This window comes from Syngnathus scovelli, chromosome 13 (assembly GCF_024217435.2).
Source record: "Syngnathus scovelli strain Florida chromosome 13, RoL_Ssco_1.2, whole genome shotgun sequence".
NCBI lineage: Eukaryota > Metazoa > Chordata > Actinopteri > Syngnathiformes > Syngnathidae > Syngnathus > Syngnathus scovelli.
Genome location: NC_090859.1, coordinates 15473293 through 15496326, shown reverse-complemented (window position 1 = coordinate 15496326; position 23034 = coordinate 15473293). Strand labels below are relative to the sequence as shown.

The window sequence follows — 23034 nt, the reverse complement described above, 5'->3', positions numbered from 1 at the left end:
GTCCTTTTAGGAAAGGCGTCATCACGCGACCGTTTGGTTGCCGGCGACAACGCGACTGGATAGAATAGACACGTGAAGTCGGTGGCAAGAAGGTTTGCTTTTTATTGCAAGCTACTCGCGTGACATCAACTTCTGCTTCTTCAGCTTCTTCTGGGACACCTGCATGCGCGCGCGCACACAAGACAAGACAAGAATTAACACGGCGGCCATTATGACATCACGCGGCGGGCGGGTGACACGGCGGCGTCGCTCAGCTTTAGAGTTTTTTCATTGCTTAATCCAAAGGTGTCCTAAGTAGTCATCACGGCAACACAACTTTGCTCCAGCACCCCCAAAATAGACACAGACCGACCTTCTTCTTCTGCGCCACCTCCTCCTCGGGCTTGGGGACGATCTGTTCCTTCTCGGTGAGGATCATCTCGATGTGGCACGGCGAGCTCATGTAGGGGTTGATGCGGCCGTGGGCGCGGTACGTGCGCCGACGCATCTTGGGCGCTTTGTTCACCTGGATGTGCTCGATCACCAGCGAGTCCACGTCCAGACCCTGCAAACGCCCCGCCACATTGTCCAACAAGTATTACTAGAGGAACGTCGGTCAAATTTCTTCCGTTCGAAAACACGCCGCGTCCACCGACCTTGAGCTCAGCGTTGCTCTCTGCGTTCTTCAGCATGTGCAGCAGGAACTCGGCGCTCTTCTTGGGCCATCGGCCTTGCGTCCAGCCGAATTGCTTGGCCTGAAGGAGGTGCACGTCTTGAGACAGAGCAACAGACAGACAGACAGACAGGCAGGCCGGCCGGCCGGCAGGCATACTGACAGACAGCCCGACCCCTTCCCCCATCACAGCCGCTCAGAACAGAGTTTTGTCTCACGGTCAATCCAAAGGTGTCCTAAGACTGTCGTCACAGCGGCCTGCGCCGTGGTCGCCCTCCACTCACCTGAGCGCAGCGGCCCACGCCGCCGTTATAGCGTCGGAAGGGGACGCACTGATGCTTGACCACCACGTCCCGCAGGTACTTGTTGGCCTTGCGGATGTGCATGCCTTTGATGGCCTGGGCGGTCTCACGCGTGTTCTGCAACACATTAGCACGAGTCTGTAGCCACAAACCTGACGAAATATGGCCCAACAAGGTGGACATCCATTGGAATGGAACGGGCGCCACGCGCTCAAGCAGCTTTCTCGCCACAAACGCAAAGTCCAGCCAAAGCGACCCAGCTGTTATGGGCCGCCGCCACCATTACAATTCAGCCCCCGCAACTAGTCAGATAATCAAGACATCATGGGGAGAGCTCGTTTAACCAAATGTTCTCCAACCGCGCCCGCGAGAAGCATTTAGGGTTGTGCTAAAGGTCCTCCGTCGATTCACTTTCTGATAGAACCTAATACTGACTGTGAGCTTGACAAGACGCGGACATTTCTAGGCAAGTTCATAAAGGCATGGTGTGCTCTAGGGTGTTGCGGCTGGCTCACCTTGAAGTGGACCCGCAGGTTGGAGCCTCTCGACTTGCATGCTAGGAGACAAAAGTTGCGGTAATCAACGTGTGCTTTGCTGTACAGGCAAAGTGGACGTGCAGTCGGGCGGGCCAATGGCGCTCAGTCGCAAGGTTGTTTTCATGGGAATCCAAAGGTGTCCTAAGTGGTCATCAGCGCGCCACCTCCCGACTCGGATAATAACACGTCTTTGAGGGTGGGGGAGAGAGAGCGAGAGAGTGGGGGGTACTCACACTTTGTGGGGTTCTCGGGGTCCAAGGAGTAGCGGACCATTTTCACTCTTCTCTAAGGCAAGGCAAAACAAAACAAAGGACAAGCGGTCAAACACAGAAAAGCGCTCTTCAATGAAACGACGTGGAGCGCAAAAGCAACCGAGTGCGGGCCCGGCCAACATGGCGGACCTTCAGCAAACGTTGACGGCAAAATTCACGCCAAATTCCGACCTTTCACAAAAACGGGCGAAGCCAACTGGTGCAGTCGCGTGTCTCAAACACTCGGAGAGCGTTTACAAGGAAGGATGGAGACAATTTGCACAAGATTTCCCAAGGATTGCGTGCCGGCGCGTCAGTTTATCGTCCTTACCGAATAGTCCGCGACGGGAAAAGGAAAAGGCGGAGCCAGAGCCAAGGGCTTGTGCGCCGCTTAATGGTCAACGCCCCCTGGTGGATGGAGGACGAAACCTCGGCTTCAAGTGTGTACCATCCAGCTATGCATACAATGAAGGCGAGCGAGCGAGCGAGCGACGCATCTCCCAACATACATGAAAACTGGAGTCACTTAGTTGCGATTGATTTGATGATGATAGAACTTTATTCCTCCCACAGCGGGGAAATGTACTTGTCACAGCAGCGCATTCGAGTGCAAGAAAACAAGTGCCAAAATATCAAAAAGGATAAATAATTCTTTCTTTTATTCACACGGCTCTCTTCTGATTGTGTAGCAAAATAAAGGCTTTATTTCCATGAAAAAGGCCAGTCATCCATCAGGCACTCTGTCACGCGTCGCCACGGTAACCACCAGGTTCCGTCACAATGACACACAAAAAGACATTTTGCTCATCTTTGGACACCAACTGAGGAGTAAATAGTCGCGTCGCCTGATGGAGCGCGTCCGGGACGCACCGATCCGTTCCCCGGCGTGTTTACAGCAGTCCGACGCTCTGGCCTGGCCAGGTTCCTGAGAAAGCTTCCCGAGCCCTTCGCAGCAGACCGACAACCTGAAAGCCACACACGTCGCAACGTACGTGCTAACAAATGAGCTCAAGGAGAGGGTCGTTCAGTAACGTGCCAATCGTACCGGCGTGTGAGGTCGGTCGGAGTCTCTGTTGGGTGTGCCGGCCGGGGTCACTCGGGGCCAATGTTTGTGGGTGCGGGCGGGTAGACCAAAGCCACGTTTACTCGCTCAGAAGAATTCTTGGGACACGTTAGCTCGCTAACGCCTTCGGGACGCCGCTGGGACAGAAGCTCTCCTGAAATGTGGACACATGCCGTCATAATAAAGTGTGTGCGAGCGAGCGAGTTTGTGTGTGAACATGTTTGCACGCTGGACCAAACTGTCCCAATTCTAATGATTGACAACGCCAAGGCACTTAGAGTAGGCGTGGTCAGGGCGCTCACATGAGATGTTAAATCTCCGGCGTCTGTTCACGTGTGCCACGTAAATCCAGCGAGTGAGCGTGCGTGCGTGCGTGCGCTGGATCAAGGCATGTGGCTGTAACAGGATGGACTTAAGTTGCCGTCAATGACACGTGGCTCCGATTGATGCCTTAGCCGTGTCGTTCTGAAAAGTCCACACGCACTCTTGTTGAATTTCTTTCTGTGAACTAAAACAAGGAGACCCAGATAAATCATTTATGACCTTCAAAAGTTCTTCTGCATGACAGTGGCTTTTTTGATTTATGGTTCGGGTTTTGTTTCTTTCTTTCTTTTTTTTTTTAAATTTGTACTTCCGTTAGTTTGAATGTGGGCTGCTTGCTTTTCACGGAGTAACTTGAAATGATTTGCCCGGGTCTCAGCTTTTGGCCCTCGGTGGATGATGTCCCGAGTTGCTTTTGTGGCCAGATCTTTTCAGGTTTGAGCGAGCGAGCGAGCGAGCGAGCGAGCGGTCGGGCGCCCGGGGAAAGTCGCCCGTCATCCTCTGCAACGTTTGCGGCGTTCTTACCGGGGAAGGCGTGCGGGCTGGCCGAGCCTCTTCGCAGGCACTTGGCGCACAGGATGTGCTTGTGGTAGTGCAGACCGGGCCAGTCCTCCAGCAGGGCGTCCAGCTCGCGCAGCAGCGGCGTGACGGCCTGCCACGCTGTCCACATGTTGGGCAGCGCGGCGCGGCTGCTGATGGACAAGGTGTGGGCCTGCGGTGGCGCCGGCCGGTGGCTGATGACCACCGGGACTTTTCCGCGGTACGCCAGGACGCAGCGCCGGCCGTCCCACCTGCGGACCACGTGTCGGTCGATGCGTGCGGCCAAGCGGGCAAAGATCCCTGGCGGGAGCAGGAAGGGGAAGCTGTAGCGGATCTGCAGCCGCTCGGCGGCGAAAGGGGGGCTCGGCGGCGCCCGGCCCCCGTCGGGTTCCGTGCTCCCGCCGCCGAGTTTTGTCTCAAAGGCGCCTCGGAGTGGGCTCTCGGGGCTCCCGCTGCCGGGTTCCGTCTCAAAGGCGCCTCGGGGTGGGCTCTCGGTGCTCCCGCCGGCGGCTTCCGTCTCAAAGGCGCCTGGGGGGGGGGTCTCGGGGCTCCGGCCGCCGGGTTCCGTCTCAAAGGCGCCTCGGGTTGGGCTCTCGAGGCCCCCGCCGCCGGGTTCCGTCTCAAAGGCGCCTCGGGGTGCGCTCTCGGGGCTCCCGTCGCCTCGGTGGACGTACCCGGGGAATTTATACCACAGCTCGGTGGTGCCTTTGGGGGGCTTGCCGCCGCGGGCTTTGTTGACGCAATAGCAGACGCCCATCTTGTCAAGGAGCTCCAGGACCGCGTCCACGTCCCGCTGGGTCTGGACGAGAGGGCGCAGCAGCCGGGGAATGGCGGAGGACGGCAGGAGGCCGTGGCTACGGAAAGCGTCCAGGTGGCGCTGTAGCTTCTCGCCGTCCTCATCGGGCTGCCGGGTTCCGGCGCCGGCAGCAGCGCCCGTCCCGTCTCTCTGGAAGAAGACGTTGAGGATGGAGAGGAGGCGCGGTGGCTTGTGAAAAACGTAGTCCTTCAGGGCGGGGCTGTCCTCCAAGTGCAGCAGCGCCCCGCTCCGGTGCAGGTAGGACAAGGCGCTTTGCAGGCGCTCCTCCCCCGTCAGCCCGGCCTGCTGGCCCAGACGCGCCGAGTCGCGGCGGGTCAGCCAAAACTGGGGGGACCGGCGGAGCAGCTCCTCCAGCGTCCGCCAGGACCCGGGCAGCGGCCGGTAGAGCTCGGGGAAGATGTCGGGGTGGCGGGCCACGGAGGTCAGTTTGCGGCAGAGGCGCCAGATGTCTGTCTGCTCGCCGCCAGGCGCGCCGCAGCTGACGCTCAGCAAGGGGGAGAGAATCTGTAGGCGGCGGTCCAGAAGCGCGCGCAGGCCAGCCTTCTTCCGCCGCAGGTTGCTGTCGGAGACGGCGTAGAAGGGGCTGTGCGGACAGGAGGCGCGCGCAGCGTAGCCTTGCTGCAAGGCCTGCTCCACCTTGAGTGCCGAGCCGGCCAGGACCTGGACGTCCCTCCTCTGCTGCAGGCCCACCTGCCGATGGATGTCCAGCTTCTTTTCCTCCAGCTCGGCCTCCCTGCACAGGTCGGCGTGCGTGCCCACCAGCAGCACCACGGCTTGGGGCACCTTGGCGCCCAGCAGGTGCAGGAAGTAGCCCACGTGGCTGTAGAAGCTGCACGGAGAGTAGGCCTGCAGGTTGACCACCAGGATGTAGAGAGCAGAGGGGGACAAGAAAAAGGCCTTGAGCGGGTCCAGCTCGGGCTTTCCCGACAAGTCGTAGACAAGGAAGGCCGGGCCGCCCTCGGCCGCCCAGCTGCTGACTTGCATCCCCTGGCTGGCGTGGACGCCTTCGCTGTCGCTGAGCTGGCTCTCACTGTCGCTGAGCAGCAGGCTCTGGCTGAGCTGGCTCTCGCGTTGGCTCTGGCTGAGCTGGCTCTCGCGTTGGCTCTGGGTGAGCTGGCTCTCGCGTTGGCTCTCGCGTTGGCTCTCGGGTTCTCTCACGCATTCTCTCTCGCGTTGGCTCTCGCGTTGGCACTCGCGTTGGCACTCGCGTTGGCTCTCACTGAGCAGCTGGGTCTCACGTTGGCTCTCGTTGAGCAGGCACCGGCACAGTCGCGTCTTCCCGGCATCCTTCCGTCCCACCAGGACCACTTTGAGTCTGGGCCTGGCTCGCACCTGTGAGCGCGCCGCATCCCGCTGGTACGCGGCGATGTGCGGGATCCCCTTCATGCACACCTCGTACGGGGGCCGCACCAGCGGGTTGTCCTTCACCTTCCAGATGTTCACCTTGGACAGCCTGCCAAAGTGGTCAGGAAGGACGGCAATTTGGTTGCCCTGGAGAACCAGCTCCTCCAGCTCCACCAAGTCCACCAATGAGGCCGGCAGGTAGGCGATGTCATTGTTGTCCAGCCAAAGGTTGACCAGGTTCTGCAAGCGCCCGATTTCCTCGGGCACCCGAGTCAGTTTGTTCCTGCTCAGGTAGAGTTCTTCCAGCCCCAGAATGTCCAGAAGAGCCCCAGGGAAGTCAGTGAGCTGGTTGGAGGACAAGTTGACCATTCGGAGCGTTCGCAGGCCGCCAAAGGCGTGCGGCAGCGTGGTCAGGCGGTTCCCGTCCAGCATCAGGCTCTCCAGGTTCTGCAGATGGCAGAGCGTGTGGGGCAAGGACTTCAAGCGGAGGCTGCTCAGCCACAAGATCTTGATGCTCTTCAGCTTCACCATGTCCTCCGGCAAAGCTTCAAACTGGTTCCCCGAGCAGTCCAGTTCCTCCAAGTCGCCCAGCGTCAGGATCTCGGGAGGGAACCTGCTGAGTTTGTTGTGGTCTACGTCCAGCGTGCGCAGCCGGGCCAGGCCGCGCAAGGACGCCGGCATGTCGCAGAGGTGGTTGAAGCTGACGTCCAGTTCCTCCAGAAGCTCCAAGGCGGCCATGCGCTCAGGGAGCCGCTGAATGCTATTGTGACTTACGCTCAGTTTCTTCAGCCGGCTCAGCCGGCACAGGCCCTCGGCCACGGCCCGGAGCCGGTTGTGGCTCAGGTCCAACTCCACCAGCTGCCTCAGCTCGAAGACGGCGCACGGCACGCTGGAGAAGCGGTTCCTGCGCAGCACCAGCACGCGCAGGTTGCTGAGACTGGACGCCAGGCCTTCGGGGAGCTCCTGCAGGAGGCTGTTTCCCAGGTTCAGGGCCTCCACGTGGGACAAGTCGGCGGTCGAGTCGGCGGTGGCCGCTGCCGCGTCTTTGGGATCGGGGGGCAGCTGGCGCAGATCGTTGCGCAGCTTCCTGGAGCGGAGGGCGGCGTCCCGCCACAGCTGGGCTGCCTTCACATTGCTCTCCAGAGGGTTCGGCGTCTGCTCCGCCTCCTCCCCCCGCTGCTTGTTTGTTTCATTCGGAGTCTTCATGGGTCACCCCTCAGCGAGCGAGCGAGCGAGCGACCTGCTGGCGGGCGGCGACCGGCCGGCGGGGAGGCCTTGACTGAGAAGGAGGCGGGGCTTCATGGCCGCCGAGGCGGACGCTGCTGACGTTTGGTCACGGAAGGAGAAAGTGAACATCTCCGAAGACGAAAGTGAGGGGCCGCGGCCGCAGCGTCGACATGGCGGCAGGCAGGCGGGTAGGTTGACGAGACGCGCTCCTGCGCTCTTACTCTGATACTCTTCCTCTTCTCCTCCCCCGTCTCTTTTCCTCCTGCTGCTGCTGCTGCTGCGGAGAAAGTCAGGAAGTCGACGTCATCATCTCCCGCCCCCGGCCAGTCTGCTTCCTATTCCCGTATACCTACGTATTTTGATTCATTATTTGTTTCCTGGAGTCCGGTTTGTTTGGGTGCGTGGCGTCGTCCTCTACAATGTGTGTGTGTGTGTGTGTGTCAACGATGTCTTCATAAACTTTGCCCATTTTTAACAGTCATGTTCGCCTATTTTAACGACTGTTATTTTTGAGAACGTGACGCCATCCTCTTCCTCGCGTATGTCTTTTTACGCTCTCAAAGCACAAGGCATTTGTTAAACGGAATTGGACCGCTTGAGTCAGGTGGGGAAGCCGACACTTGCGTTTTTTGGGGGACGCATTTCTGCACGACCTCTAGTGGCCTTCGCGTGTCACTGCAAATCCAAAAGTACAGAAAGTGATGTCACGTCGTCCGTCGCCTTGCATTTCGTTCGGAAGCAAAATCTTGAGCCGGTCGCGTGACCGGCTCCTTGACACATTTCAAAGAGCTCGCCTTTATTATCAAGGATCCTTTCGGAAATTCATTGCGACCTTGTTTCGTTTCAATGAGCACACACGTGCAAGCAGCGTTTGAGCACTTTGTCTGTGTTCGTTCCTTGGCTCAGCCCCTTCGCTCGCTCGCTCGCTCGCTCACTGGGGCTTCAGTAGTAAGGGCCCACGTTCTCGTAGCTGGCGTAGCTGGGCCACTCGGGAAGGATCCCCCGTCCGCAGGTGAGGCTGCCGAAGGCGTCCAAGCCCGTGCCAAAGCGGCGCCCGCCGTCCCGCCGCTGCTTATCCTTGGCCCAGAGGATGCGGTAGTTGCGCCCGTGGTTGCTGTCCCAGTACTCGGCGCCGGCCACCTGGTAGCAGATGGCGAACTCCACGTGGCGTCGGGGCGCCAGCAGCTGCGGCGGCAGGCTCAAGCTGAAGGAGAAGGTGTCAGCGGAGGCGCTTTGGTACGAATCCCGGACGTAGGCGCACTCCACGTCCGAGTGGCTCGCCCACGAGTCGAAAGTGACGCGCAGCCGCACGCGTTTCTCAAAGGACAAGTTCTTGACCTTGACCGTGCCCACCAGGGTCCGCTCCCTCAGCACGCACCTCTCCAGGCACACGCACTTCCTGTCCACACTCTGGCGGAACAGCACGTAGTCGGACGCCGGCTGGGCGAAGTCCAGGACCAGCTCGTCGTCGTCATCCCGGTCGGCCGGCGGCGGCGCAAGGAAGACGCTGGCGGGAATGTAGATGGCGTCCTTGAACTGGGAGAAGACCTTGACGCTGGTGAGGGGCAGGCCTTGGTGGTCGGCGAAGGTCACCCGCTTCTTTCTGGAGGCGGGGCTCTGGTCTCGGGGACTGCTCCGGTATGCAAAGTCCTCCTGGGACAGGATGAGGGGCAGCGCCATGTCCGTCGGCATGTTGGCAGCGTGTGCGCGTCAGCTTAGCATCACCCTAAGGAACAAACGGGGCAAAAACATTGCCTTGACCTTTTGGACGCAAACCCAATGACGTATTTGAAGAAGCCGTCCATTTGATTGCAAAAACAAGGTTGGCGTCACTCCATGTCAGAAAAGACTTGGACCAAGCGTTTGAATGCGATGGACATTGACTTCTTTCTCAGCCAAAGCAGCCGCTTCAATATCGCGCACATATAAAAATAAAACAACAAAGAGCAGATGTCCATATACGGGTTGGCAGTATATTTACCTTGACGTGTCCCTGCATAAGTTTGAAAGTCGCACTCAGCCCTCTAACCTCGACGTCCCCCCCCCCCCCCCCCCAATCACTCATGGTGCCAATCAAGTCAACTTTGGAATTGGACCCAGAAACCACCCGCACAGCATTAAAAACAAGTCACCTGACCTCGAGTAACCCGACGTCCACGCGTGGCCTCGACAAAGTGTACGTCCATTTTTCGCCAAAAGTCCTCTCCAGCCCGCCCGCGGAGACGCACATGCAGCTTCACGAGCTAGTGCGTGCGTGCGTGCGCGCGCTTCCGCGTGCCACACTGCGAGCCAGCCGGTGCCGCGCGCAGCTTCAGAGCCACTCGGGCGCCACGTGGACAGCCCCTAGCGGCCAATCGGGAGAGGCAAGTGGCCGTGTGATCGAGACGTCACCGCACCTGCTTCGGGAAGGGCCGTGCGAGGGTCAAAGGTCGAGAGAAAGCAAACGTCAGCCGGGACGTCCGGAGTAGGCTCCGAAAACGTGCCGTTGAAATTCAGCAGCCTTCTGCGGAATAGCCAAGAGCAGAAAGCAAAGAGTCGAATTGGCCAGAAAAAAAGGCGAAAGTGCAGAAAGTGTCAATATTTGTGTGCAGGCTGAAGTTCAACAGAACAAAAGCCACACGTCCGCACGGCGCCGTCCTTGAATGCGGCGCTCACCAGCTGCTCACAACAGCCGCCGCAGGTGGTAACGGTGAATCACAGCTGATCAAGTCGATATGCCTAACTCGAATTTGCACGCTCAACAAGCTCAAACTTGACAACGGCTTGGTGGAGAAACAAGATGACAATCTGAACAATGCAATGAAGAAAACCAATGAGAGCGCTTGTGTGATACGCAACGCATGGGACTTGCAAAACGACGGACTCCACCTTCAACTTTCACAAAGCTTATTTGTTAGCGCTGCAAAAACACGCATGAGCAAAAAGCCAACGTGACGCTCCTTTGTCCCCAAAAGTTGCACGCTGGCTCCCTCTAGCGGGAAGACTACGAATGAGTGCCGCAGTACGAGTCACTTGGATTGACTTTATGACTACATTTCGAGATTGATAGGCTAAGCGGATGGCTGAAGGAAGGAACAATAAAGAAAAAGAGGGGGGAAAAAAAACAATCACAACGAAATATACATCCAAGCGGTAAACACGACTCTGAATGGGAAGCTCCATCCAAGGGGTTAAACACGCACTGGTAACGTGCTCTCATGGCGGAGGGGGGAAACATAACATGGCGGGCCTCGGGCGTCAGTCAGAACGCCGTGGGGGGGGGGGTTCAGGCCAGAACAATCAAGCGCCGAGCGCGGAGCGGCCAGGGGGGGGCGGGCGGCCGGCCGGCCAAGCCCCTCCCCTTTTCTTTTGCTTGCCGTACGCGCTCCCTCCCCGACCCGGCGCAAAATCAGGAAGTCGTCGAATCCATCGGGTACCGGACCCTCCTGGCCCCCACACTCCTCCCCGTCCCTGGACTCAAGTTGAACTCCGTCTCAGCTCGGCTCAGCACGGCTCGGCTCACCCCTCGGCGGCCTCCAAGTGCGGCGGCGGCGGCGAGACGCGCGGAGCCACGGCTAGCTCCTCGGCTAGTCTGGGCGTCAGTTCCCCGAGTTGTCTTGATTCGTTTGGGCGCAAAATGTCCACCAAAGAGTACAAAGTATCCACCACGGAACGGCCCATTAAAGGTGACCGCCGCATTTTCCTCGTCTCCTTCTTCGACGGATTTATTCGTGTGGCCTAGCTGCGAGCTGGCCTCGACGGCCGTGTTACGCGCACGATTATGACGTCACTGGCGTCGACTGACCGACACGCCCAGGCCACGCTTGGATCGAAACAGACGCTTAAATAATATTCCAGTTTTATGTTATAATGGCATAAAGTTCATCTACATTTGTCAAAGGAAACTTTCCTTTCGTTCAGTCAGGTCACCATCTTGAAAATCTTTTTCAAAACTATATATTCTTTAGAGGAGCGCTACGTAAAAATAGGTTGACGCCAGCCACTGGATTAAAAAATGAGGGTGAAAATGGAGGGTATTTCGCGCGAGGTTCAGTCCTAGGTCTTCGTTTCATGCGACCCTAAAAAAAAATGACCATGACTGCCATGCCATCAGATACGGAAATGAATGCACTACTGAAAGTTTTAAAAATGAATTTTTAGCAACATTACTCCTGCGTGTTTGGCAGAGAATTGGCTAAATTATTGGGCCTGTGCTGCATCATTGTTTTCGTATTCACAATGTTTGAATCAATGTAAATTCCAAGCATGTCAAGTTGAGGGTTCTATGTTCGCATGACCTTTCCTGGCATTTTAGTCATTCAGCCACGGTACCAAAGTGCCAATTGTGGTGTCCTGGCACCTCGCAAACGTGCGCTTGCACATGTGTGTGTGTGTGCGCGCGCACAGCGGTGCCATACCCACCGGGGACGCGTCTGTCGGTGACGGAGCTGTACACGGACGGGAAGCCTAATGTGGAGGTGCTGAAGGCGCACCTGCTGAAGGAAGGACGCCTGGAGGAGGAGGCGGCCCTGCGCGTCATCAACGAGGCCACCGCCATCCTGCGTCAGGAGAGCTGCATGCTGGATGTGGACGCGCCCGTCACAGGTACGTCACAGGTACATCACATCACTGGTACATCACTGGTACATCACTGGTACATCACTGGTACATCACTGGTACATCACTGGTACATCACTGGTACATCACTGGTACATCACTGGTACACACGCCCGTCACAAGTTGTAACGTGTGTGTTTAGTTTGTGGCGACGTCCATGGCCAGTTCTTCGACCTGATGAAGCTTTTCGAGGTGGGCGGCTCCCCCGGCAGCACCCGCTACCTGTTCCTGGGCGACTACGTGGACAGGGGCTACTTCAGCATGGAGGTAAGCGCCGGCTGAGCAACAGCGCTGGCCGGCCGGCCGGCCGTCTCCCCGGGTGACGGCGGGTCCCGTCCGTCTCCCCAGTGCGTCTTGTTCCTGTGGGCTCTGAAGATCAACCACCCGGACACGCTGTTCCTGCTCAGGGGAAACCACGAGTGTCGACACCTCACAGAGTACTTCACCTTTAAACACGAGTGTGAGTGTTTCTCATGACGGCAACTTGGCAATGTGTTTGGCCTTTGAGTGGGTTTGAAGAGCAGCTTGGAGCGCGGACCTGGGCTACTTGACGCCAGCTCGGGAATCGTTAAACGCGCTGCGGTCTGTATTTGCTTCATGCCGCCGTCAATGCTCAAGTGTGCTCACGTTTGACCAATGGAATTGCTCGCCACAAAACGGTGGAGCCATGAAACACACACAAATACATTTTCCTTGGTTGTGATTTACAAAAGATTCTCTTTTTTTTTGGGGTCAACTTAACCTGGGCCGTGTCCGCCGCCCCGCACGCGCAGGCAAGATGAAGTACTCGGACTGTGTGTACGAGGCGTGCATGGAGTCTTTCGACTGCCTCCCTCTGGCGGCCTTGCTCAACCAGCAGTTTTTGTGCGTCCACGGGGGTCTGAGTCCTGAGATCGGCAGTTTGGACGACATTCGCAAGGTCAGCACGCCGGCCGGCCGGCCGGCCGGCCGCCTCTGCCCTGCCCTGGGCCCGGCCACGTAACGCGCGTGTGCGTCCTCTCTGTGTGCAGCTGGAGCGCTTCAAAGAGCCGCCGGCCTTCGGGCCCATGTGCGACCTGTTGTGGGCCGACCCCGGCGAGGACTACGGCACAGAGAAGACCCGCGACCACTTTAGCCACAACAGCGTGAGGGGCTGCTCTTACTTCTACAGGTAAGGTACAGGTGGTGGGACGGACGGCGCGCCGTGAGCGGGCAGAGCCTTACCTTGCCACACGGCACCCACCTTACCTGTCTGCGCGTGCAGCTACGCCGCCGTCTGCGACTTCCTGATGAACAACAACCTGCTGTCTGTCATCCGGGCGCACGAGGCGCAGGACGCCGGGTAAGGAACCCACGTGGCCGACACGCGCGCGTGTTGTCCGTCCGCCGCACGTTAACGTCCGCTCGTACGGCCGGCCGGCCGGGTCAGATACCGCATGTACAGGAAGAGCCAGACGACGGGCTTCCCGTCCCTCATCACCATCTTCTCCGCTCCAAACTACTTGGACGTGTACAACAACAAAGGTGAGCCCAAGCAAGCCTCCTGCATTTCCACTTTGTCCGGGAACTGCCAATGCTGCCGGCAAAGTTGTCCTTTTGCTCTGCGTCAGCCGCCGTGTTGAAGTACGAGAACAACGTGATGAACATCCGTCAGTTCAACTGCTCGCCACATCCTTACTGGCTGCCCAACTTCATGGACGTCTTTACGTGGTCGCTGCCTTTTGTCGGAGAGAAAGGTCAGTGGGAAGGCCGCGCCAGCCGCCCTGCGGCGGCACCTCTTACATCTGTGCCGCGCCCCCAGTGACGGAGATGCTGGTCAACGTGTTGAACATCTGCTCCGACGACGAGCTCATGACGGACGCCGACGACGCAGGAGAAGGTGCCGCTCGCGACTCACAATGGTCTCTGAGTAAAAGACTCAAAGCATTTCCCCTTGCAGGCGGCGCCCCCGCTGTCCGGAAGGAAGTCATCCGGAACAAGATCCGTGCCATCGGGAAGATGGCCCGAGTCTTCTCTGTGCTCAGGTCAGTCTTAAGTGTGAAGGCTCACTCTGGCCCGATGGGCTGGCCTCCTTGACGTGCGTGTACGCAGAGAGGAGAACGAGAGCGTGCTGCAGCTCAAAGGCTTAACGCCGTCCGGAACGTTGCCGCTTGGCGTGTTGTCGGGAGGCCGGCGCACCCTGCAGAGCGGTGAGACTCGGCCTGACACGCTAAAGCGCTAACGCTCGCCCTCTCTTTCTTTGCTGAGCGCGTCTGACTCTTCTTTCTGGCCGCAGCCACGGAGGAGGCGGAGGAAGCCGGAGGTAAGCGCCTCGCCGCTTTGGCCCGTCGCCACATGTTATGATTACTCGACTGACACAGGGCGTCGCCCGGCAGGCGGCGACAACGACTTCAAGCCGCCGCCGCGTAGGATCCAAAGTTTTGAGGAGGCGCGAGGCCTGGACCGCATCAACGAGAGGATGCCGCCGAGACGAGATGGCCCCCGGGCCGCGCCGCTCGGTGACAGCGGAACGGACGAGGCTTAGCCCCTGGAATCTTGCCCCGCCCCACCACACACGCACACACACGCGCACACACACACGCGCACACACACACACGCACACAGAGTCACACACTTCCTCATCCACACTCAGACGCCGGCGGTGGACTTTTCGGTTTGCACCGGCATATGCGGTTTACATCCTCAATAAACAAGGCTAAAGCGCTTCTCGTTTTGACTTTTATTTACGTGAGGACATCATCGTTACCTGATGACATCACAGCTTGGACATGCGGCCCATCATCTTCTCCAGCTTGATGGCGAGCGTCATGTCGCCGGCGATGCGAAGCTTCCCCGACATGAACGCCATCGTCGGCTTCAGCTTGCCTGCGCGTAGGTGGGAGGGAATATGTCAGCGTGGATGGGAACGGCTCAATCGACCACACCGGCCGGCTCATGGCAAAGAACGCACGCAGTACAATATGGTTACCACATGTGTCGACAAAAACACAACAGAAAGGTGGTCATGCGGCGAGACACGTTACCTACCACGGACACCAGTTAGGCCCTTTAGCTCCGCAACACCGTTAGCACGCAAACAGGTTTCGCTGCCAAATTCGTGAGAATAGCTTAAGCTGTTTCCACTCTGTCCACGGCTGCCGCTGCGGACGAACCGTGACGAGCGCCGAGACACGGGCGGGCAAAGCACCGGGCTGCCGTTGCCACGCAAGACGTGTCAGTTGACCAAACGTTGCCAGTCACGGCGCAAACAACAAACTTGGGTGGCCATAAGCAAATGTGGAAACATAACTAACTTGGAGATTCTCCGTGCTCGAGTGGGCACAACGGTTATTGATTTCAAAGAAATAAACGGCGGTGCTCCCCCTGCACTGCCATCGATTCAAATTACGGAGGAAAGTGCCAGCCGGACGGCCAGGCACGTTTGCGTGCAGAAAGGTTGCCGTGGAAACGCTCACCCGCAAACATTTTGCTAAAGTCGGCCGAATCCATGGTCATGACCACGTCGGGCTCAGCGTGCGGCTGGCCTGGCCCCGCGCTGCCTGCCCCGCTCTTCAAGTCCAGGAACCAAACCCCTGCGTGTTCTCCTGCCAGAGGGAGGGGGGGAAGCAGGTGAGAGAGACGTCCCCTTTTCGTGTGGCTGTCCAACATTGAAATCACCTGAAAGGTCAAACCGGTAGAGCGCCTTGGTGGACTTAACCAGATCCTCATTGAGGACGCCTCGGATCACCTCAAACGTGCTTTCTATGGGGCCGCCGGAAGAAGATGTGGCCGACGCGGATGGCGGCTTGAAGGCGGGTGTCGCCCCTAGCGACGAAGCAAACACTATCAGCTGCCAATCATCCAAATTCAGCAAGTGGGCAAGCGCGACCACCATTACCGTGTTGCTCCATTTGCTGGGCCAGCGCCTCGGGGGTCTCGTCTAGAAAGAAGTCGGGCAGGAGCGGGTGACCTGCGGACCAATCAGAAGGCAGTGTGAGACTGCGGCGGACAGGGCAGGGCAAGGCAAGGCAAGGCAAGGCAGAGCAGGGCAGGGCAGGGCAGTCTGCGTGCAAAGAAGCGAGCAAGCGACCTGGCTGGACGGCGTACTGATCCATGTCTCGCACCCCCTCTTCCCGCAGAACGTCCTCATCCACCAGGAAGTGACCGGTAAAGGTTTTGGGCCGCGTCAGGACAGCGTAGGCGGCGTCCGCCATGATGTCCGCAGTACGACACTGCTTGGCCACGCCTTCGCCGCCCAGCATGTCCATGGCCGCCGTCTGGATGGCTGCGGCCACAAAGCCACGGCTCCCGTTAGCGTGCGAGCGCCCGGCGCGACAGCCGGGGTTAGCGTGCCTCGCTCACCGGTTCTCGGCCAAAGGGCGTTCACGGCGATTTGACCTCTGAACTCTTCCGCCATCCCCAGGACGCACATGGACATGCCATACTTGGCCATGGTGTACGCTGAGTGCGACACGGGGGCAATGTCAACTCATCATCAACGCCCTGACCCCGGCCGCTCGTCGGGTCTGTCGCTATGGTTACGCGTGCCAGCCGTACCTCTGGTCATTGGCGCAGCCACGCAACTTTCAGCGCGTCCGCGGTCACCGGCGCATCAGTCGCTCGGGATCCACCAAAAAGTGGGTGGCCTTGCTCACCTGTGTGGTTCTTGAACCAGACGGGGTTGAGGTTGAGAGGCGGCGACAAGTTGAGGATGTGTGCAGACGAACTCTTGAGCAGGTGCGGAATGACCATCTTGGACCTGGCACCCCAAAATTGGTCGGTTACGGAGGGCAAAAAATCAGAACAGGACAGCGGGGTGAAAGTGAGACTCTTTATGAACTGAAAGTGACATCAAGAAAAGAGGCTGGCTCGCTCGCGTGCGTGCGGCTTGGTACGTACGTCATGTATGTTCCTCTCAGGTTGATTCCTAGCATGAGGTCCACCTTCTTCATGGGCGTTGACAAGGTTCCCGTCAGGCTGATGGCGCTGGCGTTGTTCACCAAGATGTCGATGCCTGGCGACCGAGATGACAAAGCCGGCACACCGCGTTAGCGATCCCTCCATATCGTGGCCCTTTTTTACAAAATAAAAATCACCGTCGACTGCGCAGCGAGTAGCCGAAGCGAGCGGCAAGTGCACGTTAGCGCATTGGTGGGTAATTTGAAATGGCTCTCATTTTTGTGGGCCAATAATCATCTCAAGAACGGATGGCTTCAAATGGATGCTTTTGCAGATTTGCGGTCGTCTCTACTCGATTCATCGCTTCGGCCAACGTATCGGAACCATGGAGCGGGCGGACAGCCGCGGGCCTGTCGCCTCTGCGGTCATTCGCAATGTCGGTCTGGTTCCCGGTTGGGGATTCGCGGCCCGTTTTGGAGTTCAAAGCCTTCCCGACCTCCAAACTTGTCAACGGCTTTCCGAACAGCGTCTTCAACTTGTCGCTCGTCTCGGATGTCCACCACGCACGGCAGCGCTTTCCCGCCCAAGTTCTCCACTGCAGAGCAAAAGGGCCAAAAGGTCAGGTTGGGGCCTGGCCACGCGGACGCTCGCGCACGGGCCAACGCACCCTCCTGCGCGGCGCTGTAGATGGTGCCGGGCAGCTTGGGGTGAGCCTGCGCCGTCTTGGCGGCGATGACCACGTTGGCGCCGTCTCTGGCGGCCTTCAGGGCGATGGCCTTGCCGATGCCGCGGCTGGCGCCCGTGATGAACAGCGTGCGGCCCGCCAACTTCCTGCGCAGAAACGAGACGCGGGAGGGCTATCACTCGCGAGGGAGGAAGGAAGGAAGGAAGGAAGGAAGGGAGGAAGGAAGGAAGGAAGGAAGGAAGGAAGGAAGGAAGGGCCACACCAAATCCTTCTTTGGCCATACAAAGCAAACCACAGGCCTTTGGCGCATCCGCTTGAGGGCTCTCAGGAAACGAGCCACAGTCAGAAGCAAAGCCGAGCAAATTGCCCCGTGAACGTACATTTACATTTGGAAATATTTCAAGAAAAGAGGGGAAAAGTTCTCCTGATCTGCTTGGCTCATGCAAGCCTTCAGGGTGGAGACGAACTGGGTTTTTATTTTGTACCGTCCCTACTTGATGTGCCTCGGCGATCAATACAGGCTTGGACGGACGTCAATCACCGGTGACAAAGCGCAGCTGTGCCAATGAGGACCTTTGTCTATTGCTAAAGTCATGCGAGCGAGCACGTGCTTCTCAAAAGGTGGCGGCGGGGCGCGTCGCCTCATTTACCATGTTAATTAAAATCCCTTTGTAGTCGTTGAGATTGGGGGGGGGGGGGGGGGGGTTCTTCTTCCTGCAGGGGGCAGTAATTGAAAAGTACTGTGCTAGCCTAAGCTAAGGCGAAACGACTCGGACACTCGGTGCTAACGTTTAGTAAAAGCACAACAATCATCAGTGTCAGCGTTGCTTGACACTTTTGAGGGTGATTTGTCGTTTTTAAAAGCACGTGAAATCGTCAAAGAGGGCGGCTGCGAACTCACCCCCCGTTTGGAAGCATGGCAACTCCGAAAAACAACCGCGGGGCGACAGTGAACAAAATACACAGGAGGGAAGAGGACAAACGACTTTTCGTCCACCTTTCACCCAGTGAAGGCAACCGGAAGTCAGTCCCTCCCTCCCGGCCGGCCAACGGGCTCCATTTCCGGTCTCCTGCCAAAGATCCCCACGATTCGTTAAGACGTCGCACACGTTCACGAACGCGCATCCAAAAGGCAACCAAACAAAGGGAAAAGACGCACTTTGAGCTGGGCTGCGGCCATTCTGTGTGGTGGGTCATGTTGGCAAGTGTCACGCGCACACGCATTGAGGGTCCTTTGTAAAGACAAACATTTATTGTTGGCGCGACAATTCAATTGTGCAGCGTGATTGGTCGCTAAGCTGAAATGTGAAACGTCTCATTGGACGACAGACAGCCTGGCACATTCAAGGGTGACGTCATCAGGCCGAACCCTGGTGGCTCTGCTACTTGCTAAGGATAACGCCCTGTGACGCTCGACCAGCACTCTCCTCGACCTGTTCCACATAGGTCAAAATGGAAGGATGCAAGTGCCACTTCAAAATTCATGGGCATTAGTTTATTCCAAAGGCTAAACTCAATCAAGCAAGTAATGACGCATCTCAAGTTAATTGGAGAAACTGCTGGATAAGCACAATGGATGGCAGGCAGGTTGCCAATGGTCCCGGAGCAGTCGTTGGACATCCCTATTCTAAACCAATTGCCCGTCACCTTGTGCTCCAATTGTTTTTCCATCTGTGCGCTGGCTGGCTGGCTGGCTGGCTGGATCGATTGATCGATCGATCGATCGGCGACGTGTCGCTCTCCAGCCGCAGCGGCTAGCGCATTGGAACCCCCGTGCGAGTTTGCAGTCAAGCGACGGCGGCCACTTAGCAGCGCTCCAGAGGGGCCGCCCCACCCTGCTCTACACTGACACACGTACACGCGAGTTAGTCGACATGAAATGATACGACACATAACACTGCGTGCGGCGCTCCTCACACGAGCGTAACGCCGTCGGAATAGTTTAGTTACAAAGAAAAGACAAATACAAAAGGACGGCTGACAACGCCGTCTCCTGATCTGACCGCTCGGGTGGTGTCTTGTCCCTTCACCTTCACGTTGTTCAGCGTTTCCACGGAAAGTGGGGAGTACCGGGGGCTTCAGGGCCTCACTCTTGTGCCACTGCTTCTTTGCTAACATTAGCACCAAAAGGAACATAAATAGTCTCCAAAAAAAACAAACAAACAAACAAAGAAACACGCAGGGGTCTCCGCGACAGCAGCTACACGTCCAGGATCTCCTCGGCCGTGCCGCCGCAACGGAGCCGGTACCGGCCGGTCCGCCAGCTGATGGTGGGATCCCAAAGCGCCGACAGGAAGATCTGCACCGCCATGGACTCGCGGATGAACCACGCCACGGCAAAGTCCAGCTTGGAGAAGCTCGGCGGCCCGCCCTGCCCGCCCGTCAAAACACGATGAATGACAAATAGCTTCGGCGAGGCGGACTCATCGGGCACGCACCTGAACTCCGGTCAGTTGGACGTAGTCGGCGATGAACCACGCCAAACAATGACACATGAAGAAAACCATCATGTCCCATCTACACAAGCGGACACAAACAACATTTGCCGCAAAGAATGACCAGCGGAGTGCGACAGAGCGCTGGCTCGGTCTGGCGGCCGGCAGACAAAACCTGAAAAGGTGATGCGCGGCCCAGCCAATAATGAGGCTGGCCAGGAAGCACTCGGAGACGGGTTCCAGCACGGTGCCCGGAAGCATGTTGATGCGCAGCTTGGTCCACCTGCCATGGACCAAGGGAGCAAGTTAGAGTGCCTTCGCATGGTCATGATTCTCACGGCGTTCACCTGATCAAGCGTGACTGGAACTGGCCGATGGAGTAGGAGCCCGAATTCTGCAAGGCCACCTGCGTCGCCATGGAGAACTTCCAGCCTCTGCGCAAGACCAATCGGGCCGGGGTTAACTTGTGTAGCGGACAGACACGCAGCCGATTGCAACGCAAAACGCTTCACAGCGTTGCTGCTGGAGATGCCGGCCTGCGTACATTCTCCTTTTGAGTGTGTGTGTGTGCGTGCGTGCGTGCGTGCGTAGAAGAGTGTGAGTGAGCGGGGGCGTGTGCGTGTGACAGAAAGCCAGTCAGTGTGGTAATGCATGAAAAAAGACCCCGAGCGTGTGAGCGTACCTGTCGGCGATGGCCTTGGCCATGAAGTAATCTTCAGCGATGTACTGCGCAAAAGCCACCAGTCCGCCGGCCTGGTCCAGGACGTCCTTGCGCATCAGACACGACATGCCCGTCACGCACTTGATGCCCATCACGTTGGCCGAAATGTACGAGCGAGGGTGCGACGTCCCGAAGTAGACCTGCCGACCAGTTTGCCTCTCGTTAGGCGATCTCGGGCCGCTCCGCTAGTCAGCCTCATGGGAGTTAGCGCGGTGCTGATGCGCCTTCTCCAGCTAACTGGGCGTCCCGTTGACGAGCCTCACCTGCTCCAGCGTGGCGGCGAAGCCCTGGCGGTCGGCGACATAAGGCAGGCCGTGCACCAGGCCCACCTTCTCGGTCATCTGATTGGTCAGATCGGTCAGGGTGTCTGCTTTCACTGCAGTCACACACAGTTAGCATTGGTGTTAGCACGGGGCCGCCGCTCAGACGGCCGGCGCAGGGTCAAGGTGGCGCCGGACGACCTCGGATGCCGCTGTCGCAGATCCACACCAGGCCGTACTTGGCGCCCTCGTAGCCTGGCATCAGGTTGTTGATCTTGGGGTTGATGCCCACTTTCTTGCCCCCTGCCAGAGACAGGCGCTGGGTCAGGTCCACATTTGGGCCAAAATGGAGACTTAGTTGGCCCAGTTAGACGGCCTCAAATTGCTCAGTACCGAGGGCCTGGAAGGGCCGCCCATTAAGACGCAGGCCGCAGACAGAGCGGGCCGCAGACAGGCAAGAGAGCGTTTCAATGTGAGGGCGTCGCAAGTGGTTACCGATGAAGAGGCGAGCGTCCACGTTGGGATATTTGCCCAGCAGCTTCTTGCATACGTCCACGGCGGGGTCGTCCTGGTCCTGAACGCACAGCAGCACCTCGTACTGCACGCACACACGCAAGATTACAACACGCACGTACGCGCGCGCACACACACGGTTCCAGAGGTTGGGGGGTGGGACAGCTACCTTGGGGTAGTCCATGGTGAAGAAGGTCTCCAGGTTGGAGATGAGGTTAGCGTCCACACCCTTGAGCGGCTTGAGCAGGGACACGCCCGCTGGCGGCTGAACCTCCGGCCTCTTCTTGTGCAGACGCAGGCGCCTGACAACGGACGGACGGACGAACGGACGGGGTCAGAGGTCGTTTGGAGGACGGCAAAGGCCTGTCTACTTATCCATTGGTCTGCCGATTGTTTTCAAAGAATTTGTAAAAAGATCATGTGAAAAGCCACAGTTCCGTTGTTTGGAGAGCGAGTGAGTGAGCCAGCGAGCGAGCGATGAATGGCTGACAAAGCCAAAAGTCATTTGTCCCCCTCGCACCACACAAAATGGGTACAAGATGTTTACTAATAAATGTACCTGCCTGCCGTTTGGCTATTCAATGTAGCTTCACGTCTTAGCGCGGTTCGGTCGGGCTACCCTACTTTGGAGTAGTACTTAACGCTTTATAGAAAGTAAGCAAAGCATTTAGGTCGGCTTCAGCAACGCCGATGTCCAAAATATTCACTCGAGAGAGGATGAAAACAAAATCTCCGTCGACCGGCGCTGACCGACCGGCTAGCTACCCTACGCCCAGCCCCAAACATGACGACACTTTTTCTTTTTTTTTAAAATGTCCGTTTGATCCAATATCCAAAATGAAAACACAAGGTCGGAGCACTTCCAGCCAGACCAGCGGGATTTAAGTTAGCTAGCGGTGACGGCCGGTCGGCCGGCCGGCCCGCGGTGGGCTGGGCTTGGCTAAGCTAACATAGAGTAGGCTAACGTAAGCCAGGCTAGGCTAGGCTAAGGTAAGCGAAGGCAGAGCGTGGCGAACTCACACGTAAATGATGGACATGAAGTGCATGAGCCACAGCACGACGAACAGCAGCAAGCCGAACACGGCAAGGCCCTGCATGGCGACCTCCGCCAGACCCATGGTGATACGCAGAAGGCGGGGAGGGAGGCACGCCGGACGGGCGTGTGGATGGACGGCCGGGCCAGCCGGCCGCCGGGAGCAGGAGGAGGGAAACGAGGAGTGGGGTCCCGCCCCGGGCAAAGGTGCGCCGAGCGAGCGCAGCTGGAGACTGAGGTCAAAGATTCGGCCGACAGATCCAGTCTTGAAATCCACTCGACACCAACCGGCCAGTCCGGAGATCCGAGAAGGAAGGAAAGAAGGGAGGAAGGAAGGAAGGAAGAAAGGAAGGAAGACAGACGAGACGCCGACTCCGTCCGCCGGGGACCGCTCTCAGTCCCACCGCGCGCGGCCGAGCCGAAGCCGCTTGACAGTCAGCAGACCCGCAGTTGATCAGCTGACCTGCGTGGGCGGGGAAGGGAGGGGGCGGTGGCGGAGTTGATGAGCGTTTCCGGTCAGGGTCAATCCGCAACCCGGCTGAGCGAGCGTCACGTTTCGTGACGTCACGCTGCCACCTTCGTCCTCGCCCGCCGGAAACAAACAAACAAACAAACAAAAAAACGAAAAAGAAAATAACAAAACGGAAGCTTGGCGGGGAGGACGAAGAAAAGCTCTCGCCTTTCACTCCTCCGACGCGTGATTTCACTTTTCTCTCATGATGACTGGCTGGCTGGCTGGCTAGCTGGCTGGCCGGCTGGCGTCTGCGACTCAATGTGATTTGACAAACAGCTGCACATGGACACAGGGGGCGGCGACTGGTCACAGGGAAATGTCACAATCTGTCTGACAACGGACTTATGTGGACAAACAAGTGATTGGC

General features: G+C 58.0%; 6 protein-coding genes and 3 non-coding genes across 16 annotated transcripts; 1 reads left to right on the top strand and 8 right to left on the bottom strand.

Annotated features, from left to right (window-relative positions):
• Nucleotides 1-78: 78 nt before the first annotated feature.
• On the bottom strand, nucleotides 79-2140 carry rpl17 (ribosomal protein L17). Of its 3 annotated transcripts, none has more exons than XM_049737791.2 (7): nucleotides 2073-2140; nucleotides 1724-1775; nucleotides 1470-1510; nucleotides 937-1071; nucleotides 636-734; nucleotides 353-544; nucleotides 79-159 (listed from the first exon to the last, which is right to left on the bottom strand). In XM_049737791.2, exons 2-7 carry the CDS (start codon nucleotides 1761-1763, stop codon nucleotides 112-114), a joined length of 555 nt encoding a protein of 184 aa, XP_049593748.1. In that variant the 5' UTR covers nucleotides 1764-1775; nucleotides 2073-2140; the 3' UTR covers nucleotides 79-111. The 3 variants fall into 3 exon arrangements, with proteins under 3 accessions (XP_049593748.1, XP_049593749.1, XP_049593750.1); XM_049737792.1 differs by having other exon boundaries at nucleotides 1934-2084; XM_049737793.1 differs by lacking the exon at nucleotides 2073-2140 and adding an exon at nucleotides 1892-2066.
• On the bottom strand, nucleotides 246-310 carry LOC125980251 (small nucleolar RNA SNORD58). Its single transcript, XR_007485565.1, has one exon. It is a non-coding gene; the product is annotated as a small nucleolar RNA SNORD58 (small nucleolar RNA).
• LOC125980250 (small nucleolar RNA SNORD58) lies at nucleotides 844-909 on the bottom strand. The gene has a single exon (XR_007485564.1). It is a non-coding gene; the product is annotated as a small nucleolar RNA SNORD58 (small nucleolar RNA).
• LOC125980252 (small nucleolar RNA SNORD58) lies at nucleotides 1588-1651 on the bottom strand. Its single transcript, XR_007485566.1, has one exon. It is a non-coding gene; the product is annotated as a small nucleolar RNA SNORD58 (small nucleolar RNA).
• A 131-nt stretch (nucleotides 2141-2271) lies between the features above and the next one.
• Nucleotides 2272-7682, bottom strand: mfhas1 (multifunctional ROCO family signaling regulator 1). 3 transcript variants are annotated; one of them, XR_007485341.2, is made up of 3 exons: nucleotides 3651-7682; nucleotides 3107-3312; nucleotides 2272-2958 (listed from the first exon to the last, which is right to left on the bottom strand). XR_007485341.2 is itself a non-coding variant. In XM_049737745.2 (3 exons), the coding sequence occupies exons 1-2, from the start codon at nucleotides 7030-7032 to the stop codon at nucleotides 2834-2836; spliced, it is 3507 nt and encodes a 1168-aa protein (XP_049593702.1). In that variant the 5' UTR covers nucleotides 7033-7385; the 3' UTR covers nucleotides 2272-2736; nucleotides 2787-2833. The 3 variants fall into 3 exon arrangements, 2 of the variants coding, with proteins under 2 accessions (XP_049593702.1, XP_049593701.1); XM_049737745.2 differs by lacking the exon at nucleotides 3107-3312 and having other exon boundaries at nucleotides 2272-2736; nucleotides 2787-2958; nucleotides 3651-7385; XM_049737744.2 differs by lacking the exon at nucleotides 3107-3312 and having other exon boundaries at nucleotides 2272-2706; nucleotides 2787-2958; nucleotides 3651-7376.
• Nucleotides 7683-7832: 150 nt separating this feature from the next.
• ppp1r3b (protein phosphatase 1, regulatory subunit 3B) lies at nucleotides 7833-8745 on the bottom strand. The gene has a single exon (XM_049737788.1). The coding sequence runs from the start codon at nucleotides 8743-8745 to the stop codon at nucleotides 7996-7998; it is 750 nt and encodes a 249-aa protein (XP_049593745.1). The 3' UTR covers nucleotides 7833-7995.
• Nucleotides 8746-10414: 1669 nt separating this feature from the next.
• LOC125979491 (serine/threonine-protein phosphatase 2B catalytic subunit gamma isoform) lies at nucleotides 10415-14333 on the top strand. 2 transcript variants are annotated; one of them, XM_049737760.2, is made up of 14 exons: nucleotides 10418-10718; nucleotides 11440-11637; nucleotides 11792-11916; nucleotides 11998-12109; nucleotides 12423-12568; nucleotides 12660-12799; nucleotides 12893-12970; nucleotides 13058-13152; nucleotides 13239-13364; nucleotides 13430-13507; nucleotides 13568-13652; nucleotides 13720-13817; nucleotides 13904-13930; nucleotides 14004-14333. In XM_049737760.2, exons 1-14 carry the CDS (start codon nucleotides 10670-10672, stop codon nucleotides 14150-14152), a joined length of 1506 nt encoding a protein of 501 aa, XP_049593717.1. In that variant the 5' UTR covers nucleotides 10418-10669; the 3' UTR covers nucleotides 14153-14333. The 2 variants fall into 2 exon arrangements, with proteins under 2 accessions (XP_049593716.1, XP_049593717.1); XM_049737759.2 differs by having other exon boundaries at nucleotides 10415-10718; nucleotides 13430-13652.
• On the bottom strand, nucleotides 14333-18259 carry hsdl2 (hydroxysteroid dehydrogenase like 2). 2 transcript variants are annotated; one of them, XM_049737755.1, is made up of 11 exons: nucleotides 18093-18259; nucleotides 17174-17337; nucleotides 17003-17101; nucleotides 16507-16621; nucleotides 16263-16366; nucleotides 15970-16068; nucleotides 15698-15892; nucleotides 15506-15577; nucleotides 15286-15432; nucleotides 15084-15212; nucleotides 14333-14493 (listed from the first exon to the last, which is right to left on the bottom strand). In XM_049737755.1, exons 1-11 carry the CDS (start codon nucleotides 18107-18109, stop codon nucleotides 14384-14386), a joined length of 1251 nt encoding a protein of 416 aa, XP_049593712.1. In that variant the 5' UTR covers nucleotides 18110-18259; the 3' UTR covers nucleotides 14333-14383. The 2 variants fall into 2 exon arrangements, with proteins under 2 accessions (XP_049593712.1, XP_049593711.1); XM_049737754.1 differs by having other exon boundaries at nucleotides 15506-15892.
• Nucleotides 18260-18671: 412 nt separating this feature from the next.
• Nucleotides 18672-22992, bottom strand: ugcg (UDP-glucose ceramide glucosyltransferase). 2 transcript variants are annotated; one of them, XM_068652690.1, is made up of 11 exons: nucleotides 22833-22992; nucleotides 22141-22616; nucleotides 21290-21422; nucleotides 21001-21205; nucleotides 20809-20910; nucleotides 20611-20723; nucleotides 20309-20487; nucleotides 19974-20060; nucleotides 19802-19909; nucleotides 19630-19708; nucleotides 18672-19562 (listed from the first exon to the last, which is right to left on the bottom strand). In XM_068652690.1, the coding sequence occupies exons 2-11, from the start codon at nucleotides 22236-22238 to the stop codon at nucleotides 19392-19394; spliced, it is 1275 nt and encodes a 424-aa protein (XP_068508791.1). In that variant the 5' UTR covers nucleotides 22239-22616; nucleotides 22833-22992; the 3' UTR covers nucleotides 18672-19391. The 2 variants fall into 2 exon arrangements, with proteins under 2 accessions (XP_068508791.1, XP_049593730.1); XM_049737773.2 differs by having other exon boundaries at nucleotides 21103-21205; nucleotides 22141-22899.
• Nucleotides 22993-23034: the final 42 nt, after the last annotated feature.